Source organism: Hippoglossus hippoglossus, chromosome 16 (assembly GCF_009819705.1).
Source record: "Hippoglossus hippoglossus isolate fHipHip1 chromosome 16, fHipHip1.pri, whole genome shotgun sequence".
Classification (NCBI taxonomy): domain Eukaryota; kingdom Metazoa; phylum Chordata; class Actinopteri; order Pleuronectiformes; family Pleuronectidae; genus Hippoglossus; species Hippoglossus hippoglossus.
Window position 1 is genome coordinate 4,259,129 of NC_047166.1, and position 21,529 is coordinate 4,280,657.

Consider the following 21,529-nt stretch of genomic DNA (forward strand, 5'->3'; position numbering starts at 1 on the left):
CTGTTTAATAAAAGATGCTGCATTATGGGAAAAGTACGCAAATGATCAATACATCCCTACCTCAGCTGTATGAGTTGGATTTGACTGATGAGTTTCCTTACAAGACAGGAGACAGCAACGACAATCACTATGGCAACATGAGAAATCATAATTTACTAGTTTTCTATTCTCAAAACTCAAAAACAGAAGTGTTGGAAAAACCTGATTAACGGGTCACATCATAATTTTACCTCCAGACAGAATACGATTAATCAATTGATTTTCAGATGAATCCTCTATTTGCTGCACATCAAGCAGTCAAACTGGGAAATGGTGGAGGTGCAATACAGCAAATGATATATTAGAAGACAACAATACACAATGTGATATTATATAATGCTATAGTCTGGTAGTGCTGTAAGTAAATCCGTACCCCAGTACTTGTATAAATCGACATTTGCACCTTTTCTGTGTTTTACATGATGAAATACTCATCATCTTTGGGACTGTTGAAATGTGTCCCATTGGAAAAACTGGGGCGATGATTTTCACTGTTTCCTGAAAGATTTAATCGATTACAACACATTCAGCTGCAGCTCCACACACTAATCCTGAATCTCAAATCCTCACAGTGAACTTCACATAAACCCTCTCACCTCCACACCTTTGTCCCGACACCCCCATCTCTGCCTCTTCTATAAAAACTAGGTCTCCATGTGCCATTCTTTCTCTCCCTCTCTCCTCCCCCCCCCCCCCCCCCCCCCCCCCCCCCCCTCTCGATCTCTTGTGTCCCCATGGCCACGTGCCCACCACTAGCCGAGCGCACAGAATAACCAATCCCCTGGCAGCAGGGTCAGTGCCACCCCAACAGTGGATGGTTGCCACTTGTGCTGGCCCAGTTTTATTTTTTTTTTTCCTGCCGGGGTAAGGGGGTTGGGAAACCTCACTGACCCAAGACAAGCCTCTTCCTGGGAGCCCGTGAAGCTGTGGGGCTGCAGGGACCTCGCAGGGGACGGACAGGGCGGCTGGGACAGGATGAGAGGTTCAAACTTAACCCACTAGTTAGTTTTGTAGTTTCAAAACTGTAGTGCCTGTGATCTGTGTGAGAAATGTCCATGCAGGGGTCTGTGCTGGCTGTGGGGAAATGCCTCGCCTGCTTGGAGTTTATGCGTAAGTAGCTGCCTTTTTTTGGGGGGAGTATCTGGACTTCACATGTGCACACCAGTCCTTCTCTTGCATAAAAAACCCTCTACAAATGTTGACGCCACCCATGTTTGCTCTCATGCTGATGATGCCGCAGCTCCTGTCCTCCCGGCCTCGTGTCTCCGTGGGGAAACACAAGCTTTCAGCCACATCCAGGGGAGGATAGAGGAAAGTCTGGGCCCTCGGGCTGGGATTTCAACACTGGAGGATCCAGCAGTGTTTTTATTCGGTTACAGCAGGAATGTGCAGAGGCAGAGGAAGAAAGGAGGAGGGCGAGGGCGAGGGGGGGGTTGTTTGGTTGGAACAGGGAGACTGGGAAGTGAGAATGGAAGTTTTTTTTTATTCCCAGAGGATGAAAAAAAACCTCTCTGGATTTGCTTGATTCATGGTCTGCATTGATCTGATCGGACACGTGAAGCCGGAAGGTCAGCGCGTGTTTCTGTGCCCCGTTGTCACATATGAGCTCAGCAGCGGTTTCTCATCACAATCACAACGACTGCTTCTCTTTCTAAGAACTGAAGGTTTCAGTAAACCCACTCCTCTTCCTCTTACAGAGACCCTCAGAGCTTTTACTCAGTAAGTCACTCCCACTTATGGGAACTGAATGTGCTGAAGAATACTCAGGAACATTACATTCATGTTTCCTCATTTTAGACAATAATCAAAAACACGTCTGTAAAACAGGGGATGCTGTGTTCATGATGCTGCGTCCACTTAAAAGATGTCAAATAAGATGAATACTTTATCTGTTTTAATCCTTTTTTATATTTTCTTTTACTTTAACTCTTTCTCTTTATATTTTCTCACCTTTAGTGAAGCTGTTTGTGTTTAAGTCGTCCACAGTTACAGTCCTCGAGTACTTTTCTCTGTTTTCCTTATACTTCTCAGATTTGCTTACAGTTATAATCTCTATAATAGTTTTGACATTTTACCTTCAAACCATGTAATTAACTTACAATAGTTGATGTAAATCTGGCTCCACAATGAGCAACTATAACATAAAAATACTGCAATCGTAAAGAAAATCTGATAATATATTGTATATATCTGTGTTTTTCTGCCAAAGAATGCTTTTAATTGGATATTATTACTTTTAGCTGAAAATACTTCAGTTTTAGATTTGAATGCAGGAGCTTGTACTGGACTATTACAGACACTCTGTCTGTAGAACACAAACACGATGATCTCAAAGAGGCGGAGGAGCATGTGACACAACCTGTGAAATATGTCCCTGTATCATGATTTCAGTGCGGCTGCTGAATTTTAATTTGAACTGTGGTAATGAGAATGTTTTTAAAATGATTTCTTTCTCTGTTTCACTCAGTCTGATATTTTAAAAAGTTATATGATCAGATAGATTTGATCTGGAGGTTCGTGAGGTGTGTCTCTGCAGCACATAATATATCAGTGAATTATATATTTTAATTTGCTTTTTTTTTTTTTTAAAGCACTAAAAATACACTAAAAATCAGTGACTCGTTTTAACAGGTACTAACTGGATGGTCTAGAATCCAGTTTTAATTTCGCATTTTTATATTTATAGTGTTACTAATGATCAAGTACACAAACTGGGAACAGGAGAACGTTTTTAAAATCATTTTATTTAGTGGGATTCTGCCTGATATTTGAAGAATTCCTAGTAATAATCTATTCAAAATGTTTTAATTTGCTTTCTGGAAACATGCCAATCAAAAGAAGTGACTTGCTTTAACAACAACATTGACTCACAAGCAGTGACTCCAAGTTCAAGTTGTAATCTTGCAGTTTTTATATTTACACAGTTAATGATGATCATGTAAACAAAGTGTGGAAACGTATCAGGAAGCCGAGCGGGGCCGTGGAGGTCACTGAACCTCCAGGAAGTCGTAGTAAAAACACCTTTTGTGTGACACTGCTCAGAGTTTGCATGAAAACAAACAAGGTCGTGTGCAGAGACGTGATTTGATGGAAAGTTGTGTTGACATAGAAACAGGATGTCCTCTCTGGTTGGTGTTTGGACAAAGCAGCGTCCCCCACAGGTCCACGTGAAGCCTCCTCTGCCACAAACTCCTGTGATTGAAGGAGTTGCTCAAAGGCGACGGGACTTCCTGTAACCTCGGGGACGCTTTAGTCGTCTTTGTCAGTTTGGCTGAAAGATGCGGAGGAACATCCCGAATGTAGCCGGTGACGGTGAATGACATCATCTGTGGGTCAGTGAGGTCATCGCTGTCACGGGATGGGATGGTCGGTGGTTGTTCTGACCTCGGTACCGATGTTCTGTTGGTAATAGTTGTAACATATTGTGTAATGTTTTCCTATTTTTTTGTTATCTTTTGTTATAACTTGTGCCCCTTGTGATTGTGTTTGTGCATATTTGTCGTCATTTTGTTTCTCTTTTTGGTTTGTTTAGACCTGGTCATGATCATTTTGTGTCTTTTAAGTCAGTTGAGCTACTTTTCAATGACATAATTCATCTCACAACTAAAAAGCCTCCAAATCCATCAATGATGAAGCATCTTAAGATATCGAGACTTTAAATGTAAAATACATCATGAAGAAAAACATACAAAAGCCCAAAAAGAGAAAAATGGCACATTTGGTTGCTTGTGCATTAAAACAATGAAATTATATATATTAAAATAAATAGAAATTAAAATAAAAACCGGTCTCGATCAAAGCTTCGGTCGATTCGTCGATGAATCGCTCTCGGTCACGTGAGCAGAGCGGAGCGCGCGCAGAGCCGCAGCTACACATGGCTCGTGTTGTTGTTGCTCCTCAGATCCACGTGAGCACGAGCCGCGCTTCCTACTGGCTCGCGAGGGACAAGAGAAAAGGAGGCAGACACACACAGACACACACACACACAGACACGCACACGGACACACGCTCAGTGAGCAGAGCAGCAGCAGGACAACAGGCCCACACTCTCACGCTAAAGTCTTTTTAACGCAGACACAAGAGGAGGAATCGTGAAACCTCCGCATGCCGGAGGGTCGAGGTGAGTGCGGACACTTTCAGGATTTTTTGCGGGATTAACGTAAAAAGAAAAGAAAAAAAACGCGGAGATGCAGTTTTTTCCCCCCATCGCTGCTTTGGTTGTAGTTTTGCAGCTTTGAGTCTTCGCCTCTTTCTCTCTCTGCATCTGTGTGTTCTCGTTGGATTCCTGCACAGTTTGTTCTCTCACAGCAGGAAACACACCCACACACACACACACACACACACACACACACACACACACACATACACACACACACACACACACACAGACACACACACGTGGGAAATAGAGAGACGTGAAGGATTGAGTCATTGTGAGAATGAACAACATGTGACCAACGGGCTTTTTCATGAGCTGTTGCTCTGGAGGCGTTTCCAGACTCTGCTGTTACTTCTCCAGACTCTGGATGTTTGCACGGATCTAAAAACCTTTTTACATCAGCTCACATGTAGAAGTGTGTGTGTGTGTGTGTGTGTGTGTGTGTGTTTGAGGAGACTGCAAACATGTAGCAGGGATGGAGGGATGATAGATAGATAGATAGATAGATAGATAGATAGATAGATAGATAGATAGATTCATAGATAAGAAATTGAGGCATTCAGTATCTTCATAAACTAATAAATCATGGAGGTAACATTTAAGTGTTAATTAAGTGTTTTAATTTGCTTTTTTTTAAGAAACTTACCATTTAAAACCACTGACTGGTTTTTGACAAGAACAAGAGCTTTAGCTCCAATGTCCAGTTTTACTCTTGAAATTTTCAATTTTCCCAAAGGAACTCTTAGACCTCCAGCTTAAAAAAAACACACATACAGGGCGTGAAAGTAAAAGTAACAGGCTGCAAAGGTCAACAAGTTATCTGTTTTTTATATATATATATATATATATATATATAAGAAAATGGATCAAATAAATCGTGATAATCATCGATATCTACTGAAATACATAGTTTTGCCATATCAGCCCTTTTGCAGAGTTCTCTCAGTTTGTATATGCAACCGGTCATAATTAGATTTCTCTGCCTGGCAGGAGATTTGAAGAATGTGTCATGTGCAGTAGAAGCCGATGAGGTCTGCAGTCAGGATAACAAACAGAACATGACGGGGGTCGGGGGTCGGGGTCTGCACCGCCCCACCCAGCCAGTCCAGGCTTTTTGTCTCATGTTTAAACGATGACTAGTTTCTGTTTAACATTGTGTTTCCCTTTTTTATTTGTCAAATGTGCCGACAGTCGCACACAATCCAAAGAAACTCACAACATCTTCAGCTTCTCTTCTTGGATGAATAATAAAAACAAGACATTTCCAAATTGCAGTTGACGCTTGAGACGTCGTAGGTGAAGTGACAGTGGTCCTCTTTGTTCTTGCGTAACTACATTGTGATGTGTAAGAACCCATAGGGGCTTTGTTACATAATCCTGAGCAGCTTCTCTCCTGTGAAATGTACACACATTTCTAGGAAGGGGGTGGGGGGGGGACCATGGAGGAACACCTTTTTGACTAAAACATTCCAGAGTGACCTCAGACTAACAGCAAGAGGAAGGAAGTTCTAGAAGTTTTTTCTGTTGGTGTGTGTGCAGAAGTTTCAAATACTCAGATACTGTGTGACGGGTCAGTGAAGATGCAAATGCAAAGATTGTTTTTATTACAAGGATTAACTTGTTAAATAAAAGTAATAAAAATCAATTCAAACTTCTGAAAATGCTGAGAAAGATGCACGGTGACAGATTTGTGATGTGGATATTAAGCCATGTGAGTAAAAGTTAATCGGCCTGATCTTCATGTGGCTTGATTTGTTTGACAAGAAGTTCAAAACCTGGAGCTGTTCACTTTACATGAAGCAGAGTAAACATAGAAAACTATTAGTTGACCGACGGAAAAGTTGATGTGGAACAATTTATATTGATTATTCAAACAAATTGAGTCTGAATACAAACAAATCCTTTATAGTAATAATCCTAATAGTCATTTTTGGACAAAGCAGGTATTGTTCTCTATTTTCTATAATGATTAACTGATCAATTGAGGTAGTGATGGCAATAATTAGTCATGATGACATAAAATAGTCATCACATTCCTAAAATCCTAAAAGTTCAGAAGCTGCAGTTGGAGAATATTCTGTGTTTTTACTTGATAAAATGACTTGAAATGAATCTAATCATAATGGTTTAGCAATTAGATTTAATGTTGATTGAAAGTTGCCAAAGATCAAACCATAAAAGAAAGTGAGCAGCTTATTAGCTGCTGTTAATACTTGTTTTAAACATTAATAAATGCGGAGATAAATAATTGAATAAATAAATGAATTGAAACAAAAGAAATATTTATGTACATTCATGTTTTTGTATCAGATATTTGAATTAACTGGCAGAACGTGACAGGAGCCGACTCACGTTTCCGCCCTGATGTTCAGGGACGTGTAGAAATGAGTCTCAGTGGAACCAGAGGCGTCTGAAGCTTTGAGCAATACCTTTGTTTTCCTAACGTGAAAAACTGATCCTGTCTGTTGAGTCCAAAACAGGTGGATTCAACTTGTTCTGTCTTGTTCAATCTCGACGTGGTGGAGAAACTGGGGGAAACACCCTCCCAGATTAAAAAGATGGAATTATTATGATTAACCATGAAGAAATATCACAAAGAATCTTTGTTTTTCTCTGTGCATCAACCACCAGTGAACTGAGCGGTCGTGTGTTTTCGGTGTCGTCCTCTCCTGCGAACGTTTGAGCAGGAGAGGAATGTTCTGAAGAATGAGGCGCGTCCGGCATTTTTGCAGCACAGGGCACGTCTGTCGGTCTGTGTGGGCAACGTGCTCCGTGCACAGCTTTCGTATTGTCAGCCTCGGGCCAATAAAGACGTCCATTGAGAAAGGTCACATGGCGACATCGCAAGCGAGGGGCAAGAATTTCAGAGGTTAGGAGAAGAACCCCCAAAAAATAGAAGAGGAAGGAAGTGTCGCTTGGGTAAATCCAGAATTGAGAGATTCACAGGTTACAACGGCCGTCTGGTGGTTTGTGGTCGGCGCTGATCAAACGAGCAGATGGATGAAATACCGTGCATGTCATTACTTTCATTTTCTCCCCCTGATTGCTGAGTATTTGCCTTTTGACAAATGAGCAGCAGTCTGTAGTTTCTGTGTTGTGATCTGAAAGTATTAACTATTGTGGATTTTTACAGGAAAAGTTTGCTGAAACGTGCTAATTAGCTTTTTCTTGTTTGTTCTTACGTCTGTGAGCTAATTACCAAGCTACCGCCTGAACTCAGCCAACACATCTTAGCACAGAGGCTGGAAAACAAGATGATTCGTCTCAGCTGAAGATTTCCTTAAGGCCCAAAAATGATTTTTCCTCATAGATCATAAAAGAGACGGCAGAGTTTTATTGTCGTGGCGGTGTAAAGTCAGTGTAAAGTCTTTGGTCCGAGCAGGAATGTGCTGGTGTGTAAAGGTAAAGTCAGTCAGGTGCCGGGTCACAGAGAGAATCCAGAGCAGCTTCCATGCACCTGAAGAGTTTGTAATAAAACAATATTCCTCTTAAAGATATTTTGCCTTATTTGGTGTTTTGAAGAAAAAGGTGGGGAGAGCTGTCTCGGTTCAAATAAATAAATAATAAAATAAACTGGAGAAAACAACAAGATGCCAGTACTGTCTGTTTTCTTTCTGTGTTGAACCGTGACTTTGTGAAGATCATACAAATATTTTCAGTTGATGGATGTTTCCAGCTGCTTTTAAAACCAGGCTATCGCACAAAGTCAAGAACACCATGTGTCTGTTATCTGTGTTTAAACAGATAAAGTTTGTTCAGAATAGTTTTTGCAAAGAAATTACAGAGAGCAAACGGCTCCTAAGTCACTTCTACAAATATGAACCAACACCTGACTCAGGCTTTCTGAGCCAAGACGGGAGGAGCAGCTTCATTTAAAAAAAAAAAAAGAAAAAGTATATCTCCAGGAAAACAGGCTTCTTCTAATGTTCCATGTTCTTTTTGGAGCGAGGATGCACTAGATTGGATTAACCACTTTCATTGAGGGAAGTTTTAATTCGATTTTCGCGCGTGTCCAAACTCAAACTTTTCCATCAAGCGAGGAGGATGAACTTGGAAAGACGGGTGTGGTGACAAGCGGAGAGTGTCTTTTGGCTCGTGCACGGTTGTGTGATGCTACATATCAGTGTAGCAACATCACGGGATCATTGAGGATCATTGGCAACAAATTTTTAAAAATGCTGACTCGAGTTAAATCTTGTGTTTGAAGTTGACGACACCGTTGTCGTGCTCTCAGGCTGCAAACACTTCTGCTTGTGTGTGTGTGTGTGTGTGTGTGTGTGTGTGTGGAAGTGAAATGGGTAGCGTGCATGCACAGCGTCTTTGTCACACGATTGTTGCTCATGTAGTCGGACAGCGTGACAGGACACACTGACATACTTCCTCTGGGTCACCAGGCTCCGTGGAGCTGAAGTGCACAGACGTCTCTTTATGTCGCTGCTGAGGAGGAGAGGCTTTGTGCTCTCTATCTCTCTGTATCTGTACATAAATAATATATATTTGCATGCATAGAGGTAGAATTTAAATCAGTCACAGCTCTCAGTTCGCAAGAAGCACATCTCAAATTGACTATTCACATCGCTGGCACCACACGATGCAAATTATCCAAATTCAGATCAGCTTTTTTTTTTTCCACACGGCAGTGAACCCTGTGGCTTTTCCCCTTGCTATTGTCATCGACACAATCTTGTCCTGTGTGCACTGTCGCCTTTGTTTTCCTGTCGTGATGAAAGCAGGATTTGTACCAGTGTGCAAGTATGTCTGTGCACTGAGCGCTTGTGCATGTTCTCCGTGGTAGAACTGTGTGTGTGTGTGTGTTTGTATGTGTGTGTGTGTGTGTGTGTTTTGTAAGGCGTCTCATTTCCATCCAGTGCGGTGTCATCCCCTGGCCCCTGTGCTCTCAAGGCCTCAGTCTCCACAAAGCTCACTCTGTCACGGCGAACAGGCCGGGCGCTGCAGCTGGGCCGCGGCGAGTGGTGGTCGCCGCTCGTTGTTCCTACTCTGCTGCAGAGAGGAGCCCCTCAAGGTCTGAGCTGATATGACGAGGAGAGACGTCAGGAAATGTTTTGTCCCGTCAGCTCTGAGGAGAGAGAGAGAGAGAGAGAGAGAGAGAGAGAGGGGCTCATAGATGAGACACAGGCAGGTCCATGAAAATACAACTGTCGGGGTCTAATGACGGATCTGGGTTTGAACATTTGTCTTGTTTACATCTTATTGATCCATTTATTCAATATCCTAGTGTCTGATTTATTCTTTTACTCGTGTCAGTGAAGTTTTTTTTATATTTGACCTCCTCAGGAAACCACAACATTTATAAATTACATTTATGAGCTGGATGCAATGTCATGAATGAATTTTTAATTCAGAAGGATGGGGCTGGCTTGAGCCATTGTCCACATCCTCAGGACTCTGAAGACAGACCGGGCTGCGGAGGACGAACTGAAATGAGACGGTCTGGTCTGCGGAGGATTTCCTGTTTGCATCACCAGCTTCTCCTGCTCTTACTGTTGCATCATTTACTACTTTGAGCAATCGCACTTACGGCATCTTACATCGCCGGCTTGTTCGCTTAGTCACTGGCATGCAAGAAATCCTGGGATAGTTTGGCCCGAGAAGTCACAGCGAGTTTGGAACATGCTCAATAAAAACAAAATATGAATAAGGGGTCACGCAATAGTAAATCTCAAGTTTTTGTTATTAAGGACATTTTGTTTATTTTGCAGTAATTGATTTCAACCAAATACACATCTTGGTCCTTGCTCGACTGCAGGAGACCAAACGTGATGAGTAATATTGTCCAGGTCCAGTTTGTGAAGTTTAAAACATCTTGTGGTGAAATAAATATATCTTTCTTTCTGATGTTTCCCTTCTGCAGACTGGAGAATGACTGCTGCTGTAATGTGGTGTCACACAAACATGTTGTTATCGCTCTCGCTCTCTGTCAGCGTGACAATGCTCTGCTTTCTTCACTCTGATGTCTGGGGACGTCTCAATAGGAGATTGTTCTCAGTGTCAGCTCCAGTCAACAAAGACTTCACACTTCACACATCTGTCATATTATATTAATTATATTATTTATTACATCATCATCTCAAAGTCAACTTTATATCCACAGGACCTGGATTGAAATGTCGTTTCTCTCTGATCCCCATTGTAAACATACAAGTAAACAGGATACATAAGTACACAACATATTAAGTACACAACATATTAAGTACACAACATTAAGTACACAACATATTAAGTACTCAATACAAGTACAAAGGTCCACGGTGGATAGGATGAGAGCAGTGCAAAGTTGAACACATTGTCCAGAGATCCGATTTGCGGACGACTCCATTATGTCACATTGAAAAGAATTAGTTCACGACTAAAAAGTTGTTTAAGATCAAGTGCTTCATCAGCCACTTGTCCCCCCCCCTCCTTACTCTGAGCTGTGTGTTGCTTGTACAGTCTGAGTCCAGTGAACGTGGCTCCTCAACAAACAGCCTGAAGAACAACTGAATAAAAGTGACTCCAGCTAGCAGCCGTGCAGACTGGTAGAACGGATCGGCTGCGTCTCCTGTCGGTGTCTGAACTTCCCTGTGGGAGATGCTTTGCTTGTTACATGTGTTTTTAAGACCGCAGCAAACTCTCAGCAGGCGTGTGTGTGTGTGCACGCGTGCGTGCGTGGCCCACAGACAGTTACTGGTTTAACACCGTGGTGTGTTCTTAGTGTGTGTTTGCTCGATACAACGGAAATTATAGGTCCTCCCCATAGATTGACCCCGTGAACGCTGCCATCTTGTGCACTTGGAGCCAGAGTCTGCACAGTACCAATCAGGTGATGGAGCAACGAGGTCCCACTGATGCATGTGCTCGAGCAATCTTAGAACTTGGAAAACTTTTTAGTTTGGTCCATGTCCCTTCTATTAACGTGGAGGAGGTTGGATTTATGACCCTTTGCAGCCAATGATTGAGATGCTTTAGCTTTACTTTTTGGGACGCTATCATGTCATCCATCTTTACAGTCTATGGTCCACCCTTGTGTCTCGTAGGAAATGGTTGCTGCTGCTATTTGAATCTTTCCTCTGTGTCCTTGCAGTGTTTCCAGTGTGGCGGGGGATCGGGGCCAGTACTGGCGTCGGAGGTGGGTGGAGCCAGGGCTGGGGACGCTGCCTGCGATGGGAGCCCGACAGTCCCGGACAAGGCGCCCGGGTCCGGGTGTTTGACTACCCCGTGTGGTTGGTGCTGTGCCGGGGGGGCCGAGCTAGGCTCCAGGAGGTCTGTCAGAGAGGGAGGGGGGCGATCAGACTGCCCACAGACATGCTCAGCATCAAACTCCCGCAGCTCTTCAACATCCACCAGGTCCCGACGGTAAAGAAGGAACACAACTCAATACTATGAACCGATAAAACTAAATCCCCACAAAGTTTATTAAGTATCTAGAAGCCTTGGTCGCACTTTGTTTTTAATTCCGCTGTAAATGCAGAATGTCTGAAGGATGCACTATAATCACATTATAAATAGTTTGTGATATTCACAACAACAAGAGTTCATAAGGTCATAAATAACAAAGGTAGAGTTCCTAATCACAAACTACCTCAAGGCACTTTGCATCATATGGTCGTACATGTTGTATTTGTAACTTCAGACTTTGGGAGCAGGACTGAATTCTCCCCTGGAGGATTAATAGTTGTTCCCCTTTCTGCTCCCGTCGGTCCTCAGGTGTTCAGAGAGGACAGCATCATCTCCGGGTACCGTCACCCCCGCAGCTCGGCCCTGGACTGTGTCCTCAGCAGCTTCCAGATGAACAACGAGACGATCAACATCTGGACCCACTTCCTCCCGACATGGTGCGTACGAAATCATCATTAACCTTCCATATTAACACCTTCACAGTCTTTTATTAGAGGTTTTGTTAAGTTAAAAGTTTTGCTGTTCTCAAAATAGTTTCACATCTCCTCCCTCATGCTTCTCTCTAAAGCTCGAGCCTGCACAGGGTGTCTTTTCTGATTGACTGGCTGTTATATGATTGACACATGGCCCGGCCAGTCATATTTAACAGATTGTAGCCTCAATATTCAACCGGCAAATGCAAATTTAAATCACTCGGTGCTGAAATGAGCCAAAAAAAGAGTAAATTTCAGAATGAAATGTTCCAGTATTTCATAATTTTATTTAAATTAAGCCCCAGGCTGCTAATATTTCTGCGATTGATTGGCTTCAGTGCATCCAATGACTGAGAAGTGTTTCCTCAACATTTTTGCATATAGTATCACAGTATGAATATAACAGACCAGAAGAAACTAATAAACTGGTATTAAACACCACAACAAGCAGTGAAATGAACTCAGGTGTTTTCTTTCCCAAAAAACCCCAAAGGAAGTATCTGAGGATCTGTGTTTAGTATCTGTGATGTAATCCCTTAAACTCCTCTCAGCGTGGGAGGAAAAGAAATCAACTGCTGGATAAAACGTATTTCTGAGATTTTCAGATAGATGGGAAAAAGTCGAGGGCAGGATCCTCCGAAAATGAGATAAGCCGGAATGAAAATAAACACGAGACCAAGTCCAGGATGTGAGAAAAGTCCAAGCACAACAGCCGGGAGGGGACGGGGGGACGGTCGCTGTCATGGAGACGACGCTCCGAGCCCGACGCATTATTACCAAGGAAAAAGACAAAGCTGTGTTTGTGTGGCAGGTATTTCCTGTGGCGTTTCTGCGTCCTCTGCTCCACTCTGAACTTCCTGACCGACAGCTACACCTGGCCCCTGCTGGTGTACATGGTGCTCATCTGCATTTACCCCTTCACCTCCAGCTGCGCCCACACCTTCAGCACCATGTCCCCGGAGTCCCGCCACATCTGCTACTTCTTCGACTACGGAGCACTCAGCCTCTACAGCCTCGGTAAGACCTGAGACAGGGATGTTGGTTCTCTGCACAGCTGCAGGGAACGGGATGCATCCTGAACCCTGAGAGGTGAATGAGAGCTGCTTGTGCTGTTCAGTGGCCCTTGAGCAAGGCAGAGCACCACACTCACTAAAATTTAAGTTATTTTCAACAGGAAAAATAAATTAAAAGAAATGATACAACCAAATGAATTGAACTTTAAGAAGACAAACGTGTATCAAGTGTTAACATAAATTAACATGTTTTCTGAATTGTTTTCATACTGATATGTCTGTGAAATGCTCATATCAGTAGATCTTATCATCCAAACGATAAATCCTCAGGCTCTACTTTGTGTCATCGGCCATCTGAGGAATCTAAAATTGGAACCAGAAGTAAAATCACCTCTGAAATGCAGAATAAACAGGTTTAAATAAGATGAAATCTTGTTTATCATGAGGCTGTTTGTAGAAATCCTCGTTTCCAAGGACACTGACCTGTCATGTTTTTTGTTTGCGTGACAAATGACACAAACAGTATTGTTGTGTGTATTTGACTTCTGTCCCTGCTGTGGTTGTCAGCTGGATGTCTGATTTCCATATTTTCTTGAGAAATGATTTGTTTCGCGGCTTATCAGCGCCCCAGTAAATGTTTGCTTGGCCTCACAACCATTTCTCCTGTGAGTAATATTTCCCTGTCAGAGACTCCATAAAGAGAATAAACAAAAAACACACATTTTACAGGAACTCAGAGCTTGTTGCACAAGTGCTCCTTGGAAAAACTTGTTTTTCCGGGCAGCAGCTGCTGTTGCCGCCCGTCCACTTTTAAGTGCATGCAGATTTATTTCATTAGCACTGACCTTTTTTATCTTAAAACACACAATGCATCGCTGTATTAATTCACAGTTGCATTTCAGGTTATGGTACATTTGTCATGATGTGAATGTTTATGATCCCCACACACAGACCATCACCCGAGGGCCTCTTCAAAACAACGTGGCTCCAGCCAAGATTGGTCTTGTTTAAAATGTTTTAAAGTGTTTGTTTAGATTAGAGCTGCTGCAGAGTAGGAGAAAATAAAATTATTACAAACACTTCAAGGCTGAGGGAATTAAACACACAGTGCAGCAGCTCCTCTAGAGAAGAAGATAACATGTATAGTTTTTTATTTATTTATTTACTTTCTGGTTGTTCCAGTACAGTTTTCACCTGAGCAGTTTATCTGACACAACGTTTATTAAACAATTTTATTTCAAGTCTAAAAACGTTAAAAGCCACAATGTGTAAAATTTTGACCTTTCCTACTTTAGCGACCCCTAGTGGTTGAATCAGAAACAACACTGCTAGTAGAATTAAATAATCTGCAGGTTGTGGCCTTAAATTAACTCAAATTATTCAGTTTAAATAAAGTTATTTACACTTTCCTTTTAAATGACTCTTGAAATTTAAATACAAATCTTAAGAGATTCACCTGGTTTCATACATTTTTTAACTATTTGTTTTTTGCACCTTTAAAAAAACAATGGTTACAAAAGATATGTACACACAACACTCTTACTTATATAAAAAACCCATTTATACCTACATGTACTAATGTGTAAATCTACACGAAAATAAGGAAACCTGTACCGGAGATGAAGGGAAATACAAAAACCTATGTTAAACTTCAAGTCAAGATGGATAGATCCAATTTAACACTTTCATATTGTTGTGTGTTTGTTTTTTAAGGTTGTGCCATAAGCTACGGATACTACGTGATGCCTGACTGTTGGGTGAACAGCTTCCTCCATCAACACTTTGTCCCCATTGCCATTGGAAACACGTTGTTCTGTACGAGTCTGTCCTGCTATTCCAGGTAATACGGTGATTTCTGTGGAAGTATTCTGTGGCTTCAGGAACTGTTCACCCCTTTTAGGTTTTGCACACTGTATTGTGTCGTGGATTTAATTTAATTTTAGATAAAATTGTCCTTTTTTACCTATAAATCTACACCATATTTACCAGAGCACGTTTTCAAGGTCATTAAACATGAACCACCTTGTATGGGGAGGCTCTCGGGTTGAAAGTACTGAAAGTAGATGTCAGGACGAAGGGTTTTGTTGTTGAGGACAGAAACCGTCAGGATAATACAAAGGTTTTCAAGCTTCCCTCAGACTTGGGTTCTTGCCAGGATGGAAAGAGTCAGTGAAAGAGCATTTACACCAACATGTGACACTTTAACCCTGCGCTGAATCCCAGACTAACTAAATACCTCCAGTCTCATAAAGACCCACTGACCCACATTCAGAGGCTGGAGAACGTCACTGACTTGAACTGAAGTTTAATTTGGATCTGCGTTAATCCGACTCTTGATAAGAGATCATTTGTTCTGTTGTTGAGTGTCTTTACTTCTGTGCAGCTCAGTGTTCGCTCCGTGTCCGACGCTGGAGTCAAGCGCTCCTGAGTTTGCATAACAACAGCGGTTACATAACAACTGCAGCCTGACACAGGAAAACTAACGTGTGAGGTCTGAGAAGTTGAGGCCGACCAGACTGGAGTGTTTGCATAAATGAATAACCTCAAACAGAAGTTCGTTTCTGGAATTTCTTGTTACTCATCTGCCTAAACAAACTCCACAGAGCGATCAGCGTGTTTCAGAAGAGTTTCCAAAATCATCAGCACCTTTTTATGTCTTCGGTTTGAATTCTGCTGATATTCAGGTTCTTTGTTTTAATTTGGGTTGTTACTTGAACATGTTTACAGGCTCTAATGTTCAGAAACACTTTCCTCAGACTGTCCCTGCCTGCAGCTCCTCTCCTCTCTTCAACACTTTGTTTCACTCTCACAAACTGTCGGCCTCCGCTCTGGCTTCGTCGGGGGGGGGGGGGGGTCAGACTATGAAATGTGGAGCTTTGTGATGTCATGTGACGCCTGAACGAGGTGTTCGAGGAGCTTCAGTGTTTTCTGTGGAGGAGAAAAGCTTCATTCACCAAAGACTCTGGACTTTTTAACTTTGCAAAAAACCTAATTAACACACAAGGAGGAATGAGAAACTAAAAAATAATAATATTTGTATATACAAGGTTACAATGTGCTTGACGAATACATGGCAATAAAAAACTAATTAATAAAAAAAAGGTTAGTGGATGTTGGGGACATGTTCAAATTTAAGGAGCCAAATCATAACATATTAAGGTCAAGACCTCTTATTTCTCCTTTTAATGTGTTTCTGTCATTACTTAAATCACGTAGGTTATGTTTTCGTCAGTGTTTGTTTGTTTGATAGTTTTCAGGATTAAGCAAAAACTACTGAGCGTGTTACAATGAAACTTGGTGGAAAGATGCTGTAATGCTCAGGAATCATTTTTCTCTTTCTGTGACATTGTGAGATTTGCCGCTTTTTTGACAATTCCTCAAATATCCCAGGGAATCATTATATGTTAATAATTTTAATTCTTGGAGTTTGTATATGTATTGATTAGAAGAAGTTGATGATTATTTGCCTCTTTCTGTCTGTGCAGGTTCCTGGAGCTTCAGTTCCCCCAGAGGAGTAAAGCTCTGAGAACAGGAGCGTTCGTCGTCCCGTTTCTATTTGACACTGTCCCTTTGTTTTACAGGGTGAGCGTCACTACTGGTTATTCAAATTATTTAATAGATGCACGTTTGAAACCTGAATTTCCACTTTGAACTTCTGTATTTTGTAAAACGTTTTATTGTTTCATGTGTTTGCATTACAACAAAAGTTCAGAGCCATGTTTTTTACTGATTTCATTTCCCCAATCACACGTAAATGTGCCACTTCAACTAGTTAATTCTTAGTTTGTGCACAAGTCACTTGTTGGTTCTCAAGGTTAGAAATGTTGTAACCTGATTGGCTTGTGAACGGCTGTATGATAACTCTGTTGATCTGAATACATCTAAAATCTCTTTGTGTAGATTCTCCTGTGCTGCGGGGGAAGCTGCAGCTCGAGCGGCGCCTTGTCCAGTCACTGTTACCACCTCCTCTTCGCCTTCCTCACCTGCTTCCTGTTTACCGCCCACCTCCCGGAGAGGTTGGCGCCGGGACGCTTCGACTACATCGGTAAGTTCCTTAAGAAAATGAGGCAAAATGACAGTGAACGCATCGACCTCATCACCGAGTCTGTGAGGAAATAAGAACCAGGATTCTTCCCCCAGGAGCTGCAGTGCAATTGTTGACCACAAGTGTACCTGCATGAGTTTAAATATGAAAAAGAATAACGTCAGTTCTGTTTGTTTTTCTCCTCCTCACGGGGCTGTAACTTTTATATTTGCCGTCTTTTTGTTCTTGAGCGTTTCCCTGCTGACTCTGGACAATCGACACAAAACAGCAGCCGTGCATCAAACAAGCCCTTTTATTTCTATATCACGTAAACTTAAACAAACTGTTTCTACCTGTGTCTTTTGATTGTTGCCTCAATTATTTATTTTGGTGAAGTTTCACACAAGTTCTCATTGTCTACAAATGTCTGGCCGAGGTTCACTCGCTTTTAAAGTCAGAGGAGGAGCTGCAGCAACAAAGAACTTAATGTTTAGAAAATGTAGAATCTCTTAAAAAAATCTTTGTTTTACTGAAAGTTTTGAAACAGGCGTGTGTGTGTGTGTGTGTGTGTGTGTGTGTGTGTGTGTGTGTGTGTGTGTGTGTGTGTGTGTGTGTGTGTGTGTGTGTGTGTGTGTGTGTGTGTGTGTGTGTGTGTGTGAGGTGAAATATTAATATATAATAATATATATATTGTGTCGTCGTCCTTCCCACAGGCCACAGCCACCAGCTCTTCCACGTCTGTGCGGTGGTGGGGACCCACTTCCAGATGGAGGGCGTGTTGGCGGACATGGCGCAGCGGAAGGCGTGGCTGGCGGCCCACGGAGACACGCCCTCCTTCCTGGGGACCATCGGCGTGCTGGTCGTCAGCCTCGTCCTCAACCTCGGCATCATCGGCATATTCAGCGCGCCGCTGCTGTGGAATCCGTGCCGCGGCGCCAACCCGCCGCACACGTCCAAGCACGACTGCAAGGGGCACTGAGGGTGCGTTTGATTTGTGTGTCAGAGATGATATTAACAGTTCACTGTAGTGCTTCTCTAACACCAATAGTTTTATCGTTCTGAGATAAAGTTTTTTGATACGTCGGGTGCTGAAGCGTTTTTTTTCTAACAACTGAAGTATTTGTTCACGTGTTTACTGAGAAGCTGACGACCCAGTCACATTTACTGAAGCCTTATTTTCTCCTGTCTCACCAAGTTGGTGTGTGAGAGGATGAAAACGTCTGAAAACGTCTGTTTACAGCTCGACCGATAGATCAGTGGCAGATATATCATCTGATAAGTAGATTTTAAAAAATGACCACTGGTCCTAAGATGCCTTGGAAACGGAGGAAATGTAATTGATATTTTAAACTTTATTATAAATAACTATAAATTGAAAAAAAAACACAAATACTGCAAATATATAGAATTCAAAAATAAATCACGATTTAAATTATAAACCTTTAATTTTATAAAATGAGTTTTCATACTGTTTCGTCTGTACCGGCTCATATCGGCCGAGCCCTGAATCGGTCGGGCTCTAATCTGTGTATTTTTCCACGTGCATTTGAAACGAGGCTCTGGGTTGAAGGAAGCTGTCGTCACACACACACACACACACACACACACACACACACACACACACACAAGTGCCTTATTGTAGCTGTAGACCACTACAAGTCTAAATCTCCAACTGGAAACGTTTTAGAGTCGCAGTTTGCAGGGATTTTCTATTGATGACATGATCCCCGGGGTCCGAACTCTCCTCGACTTCACGAAAAGGATCTATTGAGATTCCTCCTTGTATCCGGACTTCCTGGTTAGTGCCGCTGGTTGTTGTTCCGTGCATGAAGCAGCTCCACATAATGCAATGCAGATTGGATTGCCGGCTCTTATACATCCACCTATTGATTCCACTCCTGCGCCGACTGGAATTGATTCGCAGGCCACCGCGGCTCTCGTTCTGATTGCCCGGCCTAATTATGAACCCCACAATCTGCCTCAACAGGGGGAGGGGAAAAAAGAGAAAAGTTCCAGTGCGGCGATGATTAAAAGACAGGTACCGTTTTTATAACTTGTTTCCATGGCAGCGTTCTAGTGGCCTCATGCCCCCTGAGGGTCTCCAACAATTTGCTCCGACGCCGTCTCTCTCTTGTTCTTTCCGTAACGTATAATAAGATCCATCCTGAACATCCATCGCGTGTAATTACACCTTTAAAAAGAAACAATTTGACTTTAGAAGATTTTCCATATGTCTGTGGGTTTAAGAGACATTTTGAGGAGAAAAGGACGTTCCTGTAGTTTCGGAGACATATTACTGTGATGTTGCAGTAAACAGAAACACACTTGATATCCTGTGTTCCCTCATTGTTTCCGTGGAGACGGCTGTTTACATTTACCACTGAAATAATAATGATCGTGTGTTTGTACAACTTTGTGGTTATTTATTGCTTATTTTAGGTGCAGAAATGGGATTGAAGAGGATTTTGTTTTCTCTTTTTTTTGAGGGTGGGTGTAGATGATAAATATAAGTGTTAATAAATTACTGATTCACACTGAAACAAAGTCCATCTTAACAAGTTATTTTTGACCATTGTTGAACCTTGAAACGAGAGGAAAATGTTTTTAAATGCGTTTTCCAGCACTGATCAATGTTTTGGAGATTAGATTCATCGATTCATGATTTAATTGATTGCAACTATTTTTGGGTTTTGTTTTTTTCAGGCAGTTTTCAGGCAAAACTATTCTTCAGCCTGCTGGATCAAACTGTCTCTTTCTTTATTTTGTTTTTTATAGATGAAGCAGTTTAATGATAACATTTTAAAATCAAAATCCACAAATTTCAATTTATTGCCAATCTCAGATAATACATTCTTTTAACTTTTATTTTATTTTAAGAAAAACAAGACACAATCAATGGACAAAAATGACTTGATAAGATGCATATTTGAGATAATTCATTATAGATATCGTCCTAGCAGCCGAAGCACTGTACGAGTCCCACGTTACTAAACATCTCTGCTGCAGCACTCACACACACGTCGCTCGTGTTACTTGACAAACCGCTGGGAAGGCTCGTATGTATACAACATGTTTTTAAAATGCCACAAAATTTACACGCAATTCCACCAACACAACACAACACAACACGTCTAACACACACTCACACAGGGTTTATCCGTGATGGTAGAGAGTTTAGTGAGAGAGGGAAACGTATGTGATATTATGGGATTGAGGTGAGTTTCAGGTCCACGTCGGACGCTGATGTAGAAATGTCAGAAATATGTAGAATCATACACACACACTCACACTCACAGACACACACACTTTTTGCGTTAGGGCATTGTTTAAGATATTGTGGAGGTTAGTGTGCACAGTATGAAAGTTGTGTTCTTTATGTCAGTGTGTTTTGCCCACAGTGTGGTTTGCACTGACCCTTGTGTTGTTTCTCCACTGCTGCCGAGCGCCGACCGATTTTTATTCTCTCCCCGGTCCTCGTCTTACAGCGTTCGTCCGTCTCACCCTGTTGATTCTTGGAACCGCATCATTTCTGGCCTCTGATGCGGTTCCACCCACACTCCTTTTATTATTGAGCTGCTTTTTATTTTTCAATATGATTTGTCATCTCACTCACTCTCATGGGCTCAGTATCCACCGTGGTATCGCCTCTACGATACAGTTTTATTTATTCTGACCATAATGTTGATTATAAATCCAGATCACTGTTACTCTGAAGGTTTTTCTGTCCTGTAAACTTTGTTCTTTTACTCCTCAGCGAACAAGGTAATGCAGGTTGTAATTATCCAGGGGTATTGAAGGATGTTTGATAACGTGAAGTGCAGAATGAAGACGAGTGCAGGATGGACCAATACAAAAACTGGGTTTGAAAAAGTTACTGGTGCCTCTACAAAACTTTTATGAGACTTTTTCTTTTGATAAAATGCTCCGTTTGTTCCTCATCCAGGAGAAATGACGTGAAACTGCTCTTAAAATGTGTAAATACGTACTTGTTCTTTGCTGTGTATAATTTTGTAATTTACTACTTTGTTGTACTAGACCTGTGTAATAAATTAAGCCTTTTATAAATGTGATCATTGTCAATGGAATCATTTCAAGGTATTTGGTGTAATTGTACCATTGATGTCTTAGGGTTATAATATAATTTTAGTAGATATATGTTAATAACAAATACTTTCCTAATCTAAAACCCCAAAATATTCTTTTATTATCATGTCATCATCATTCTTTTGTCATCATATATGACAAAGAAAAGCATCACACCCTTGTGTTTAAGAAGCAAGAACCAGTTCATGTAAAATAAAAACAAGGAATCAATCAAACAAATATTTGAATTTGAAAATGGTTGCCACTAATCCTTGCAGCTCTTCTGATAAACACATGCATATTACATGAATATATGTATCCTGCATTAAAGCCTATTATCTAA

At 41.7% G+C, this 21,529-nt stretch overlaps 1 protein-coding gene and 2 long non-coding RNA genes across 4 annotated transcripts; 1 reads left to right on the forward strand and 2 right to left on the reverse strand.

Moving 5' to 3' along the window:
- Positions 1–928: 928 nt before the first annotated feature.
- On the forward strand, positions 929–18,187 carry paqr6 (progestin and adipoQ receptor family member VI). Of its 2 annotated transcripts, none has more exons than XM_034610079.1 (8): positions 929–1,149; positions 11,280–11,551; positions 11,903–12,030; positions 12,878–13,083; positions 14,793–14,919; positions 16,565–16,661; positions 16,980–17,124; positions 17,817–18,187. In XM_034610079.1, exons 1-8 carry the CDS (start codon positions 1,089–1,091, stop codon positions 18,080–18,082), a joined length of 1,302 nt encoding a protein of 433 aa, XP_034465970.1. In that variant the 5' UTR covers positions 929–1,088; the 3' UTR covers positions 18,083–18,187. The 2 variants fall into 2 exon arrangements, with proteins under 2 accessions (XP_034465970.1, XP_034465971.1); XM_034610080.1 differs by lacking the exon at positions 929–1,149 and adding an exon at positions 3,993–4,159.
- LOC117776295 lies at positions 1,680–21,168 on the reverse strand. The gene is made up of 3 exons (XR_004616416.1): positions 20,955–21,168; positions 3,644–3,651; positions 1,680–1,690 (listed from the first exon to the last, which is right to left on the reverse strand). It is a non-coding gene; the product is annotated as an uncharacterized LOC117776295 (long non-coding RNA).
- On the reverse strand, positions 20,264–20,798 carry LOC117776296. The gene is made up of 2 exons (XR_004616417.1): positions 20,659–20,798; positions 20,264–20,538 (listed from the first exon to the last, which is right to left on the reverse strand). It is a non-coding gene; the product is annotated as an uncharacterized LOC117776296 (long non-coding RNA).
- Positions 21,169–21,529: the final 361 nt, after the last annotated feature.

Coding starts and splice junctions, on each gene's coding strand:
- paqr6 (XM_034610079.1), top strand. CDS start 1,089: ATGTCCATGCAGGGGTCTGTGCTGGCTGTGGGGAAATGCCTCGCCTGC. Junction 12,031..12,877: donor ACCCACTTCCTCCCGACATG/GTGCGTACGAAA, acceptor TTTGTGTGGCAG/GTATTTCCTGTGGCGTTTCT. Junction 16,662..16,979: donor CTGTCCCTTTGTTTTACAGG/GTGAGCGTCACT, acceptor CTCTTTGTGTAG/ATTCTCCTGTGCTGCGGGGG.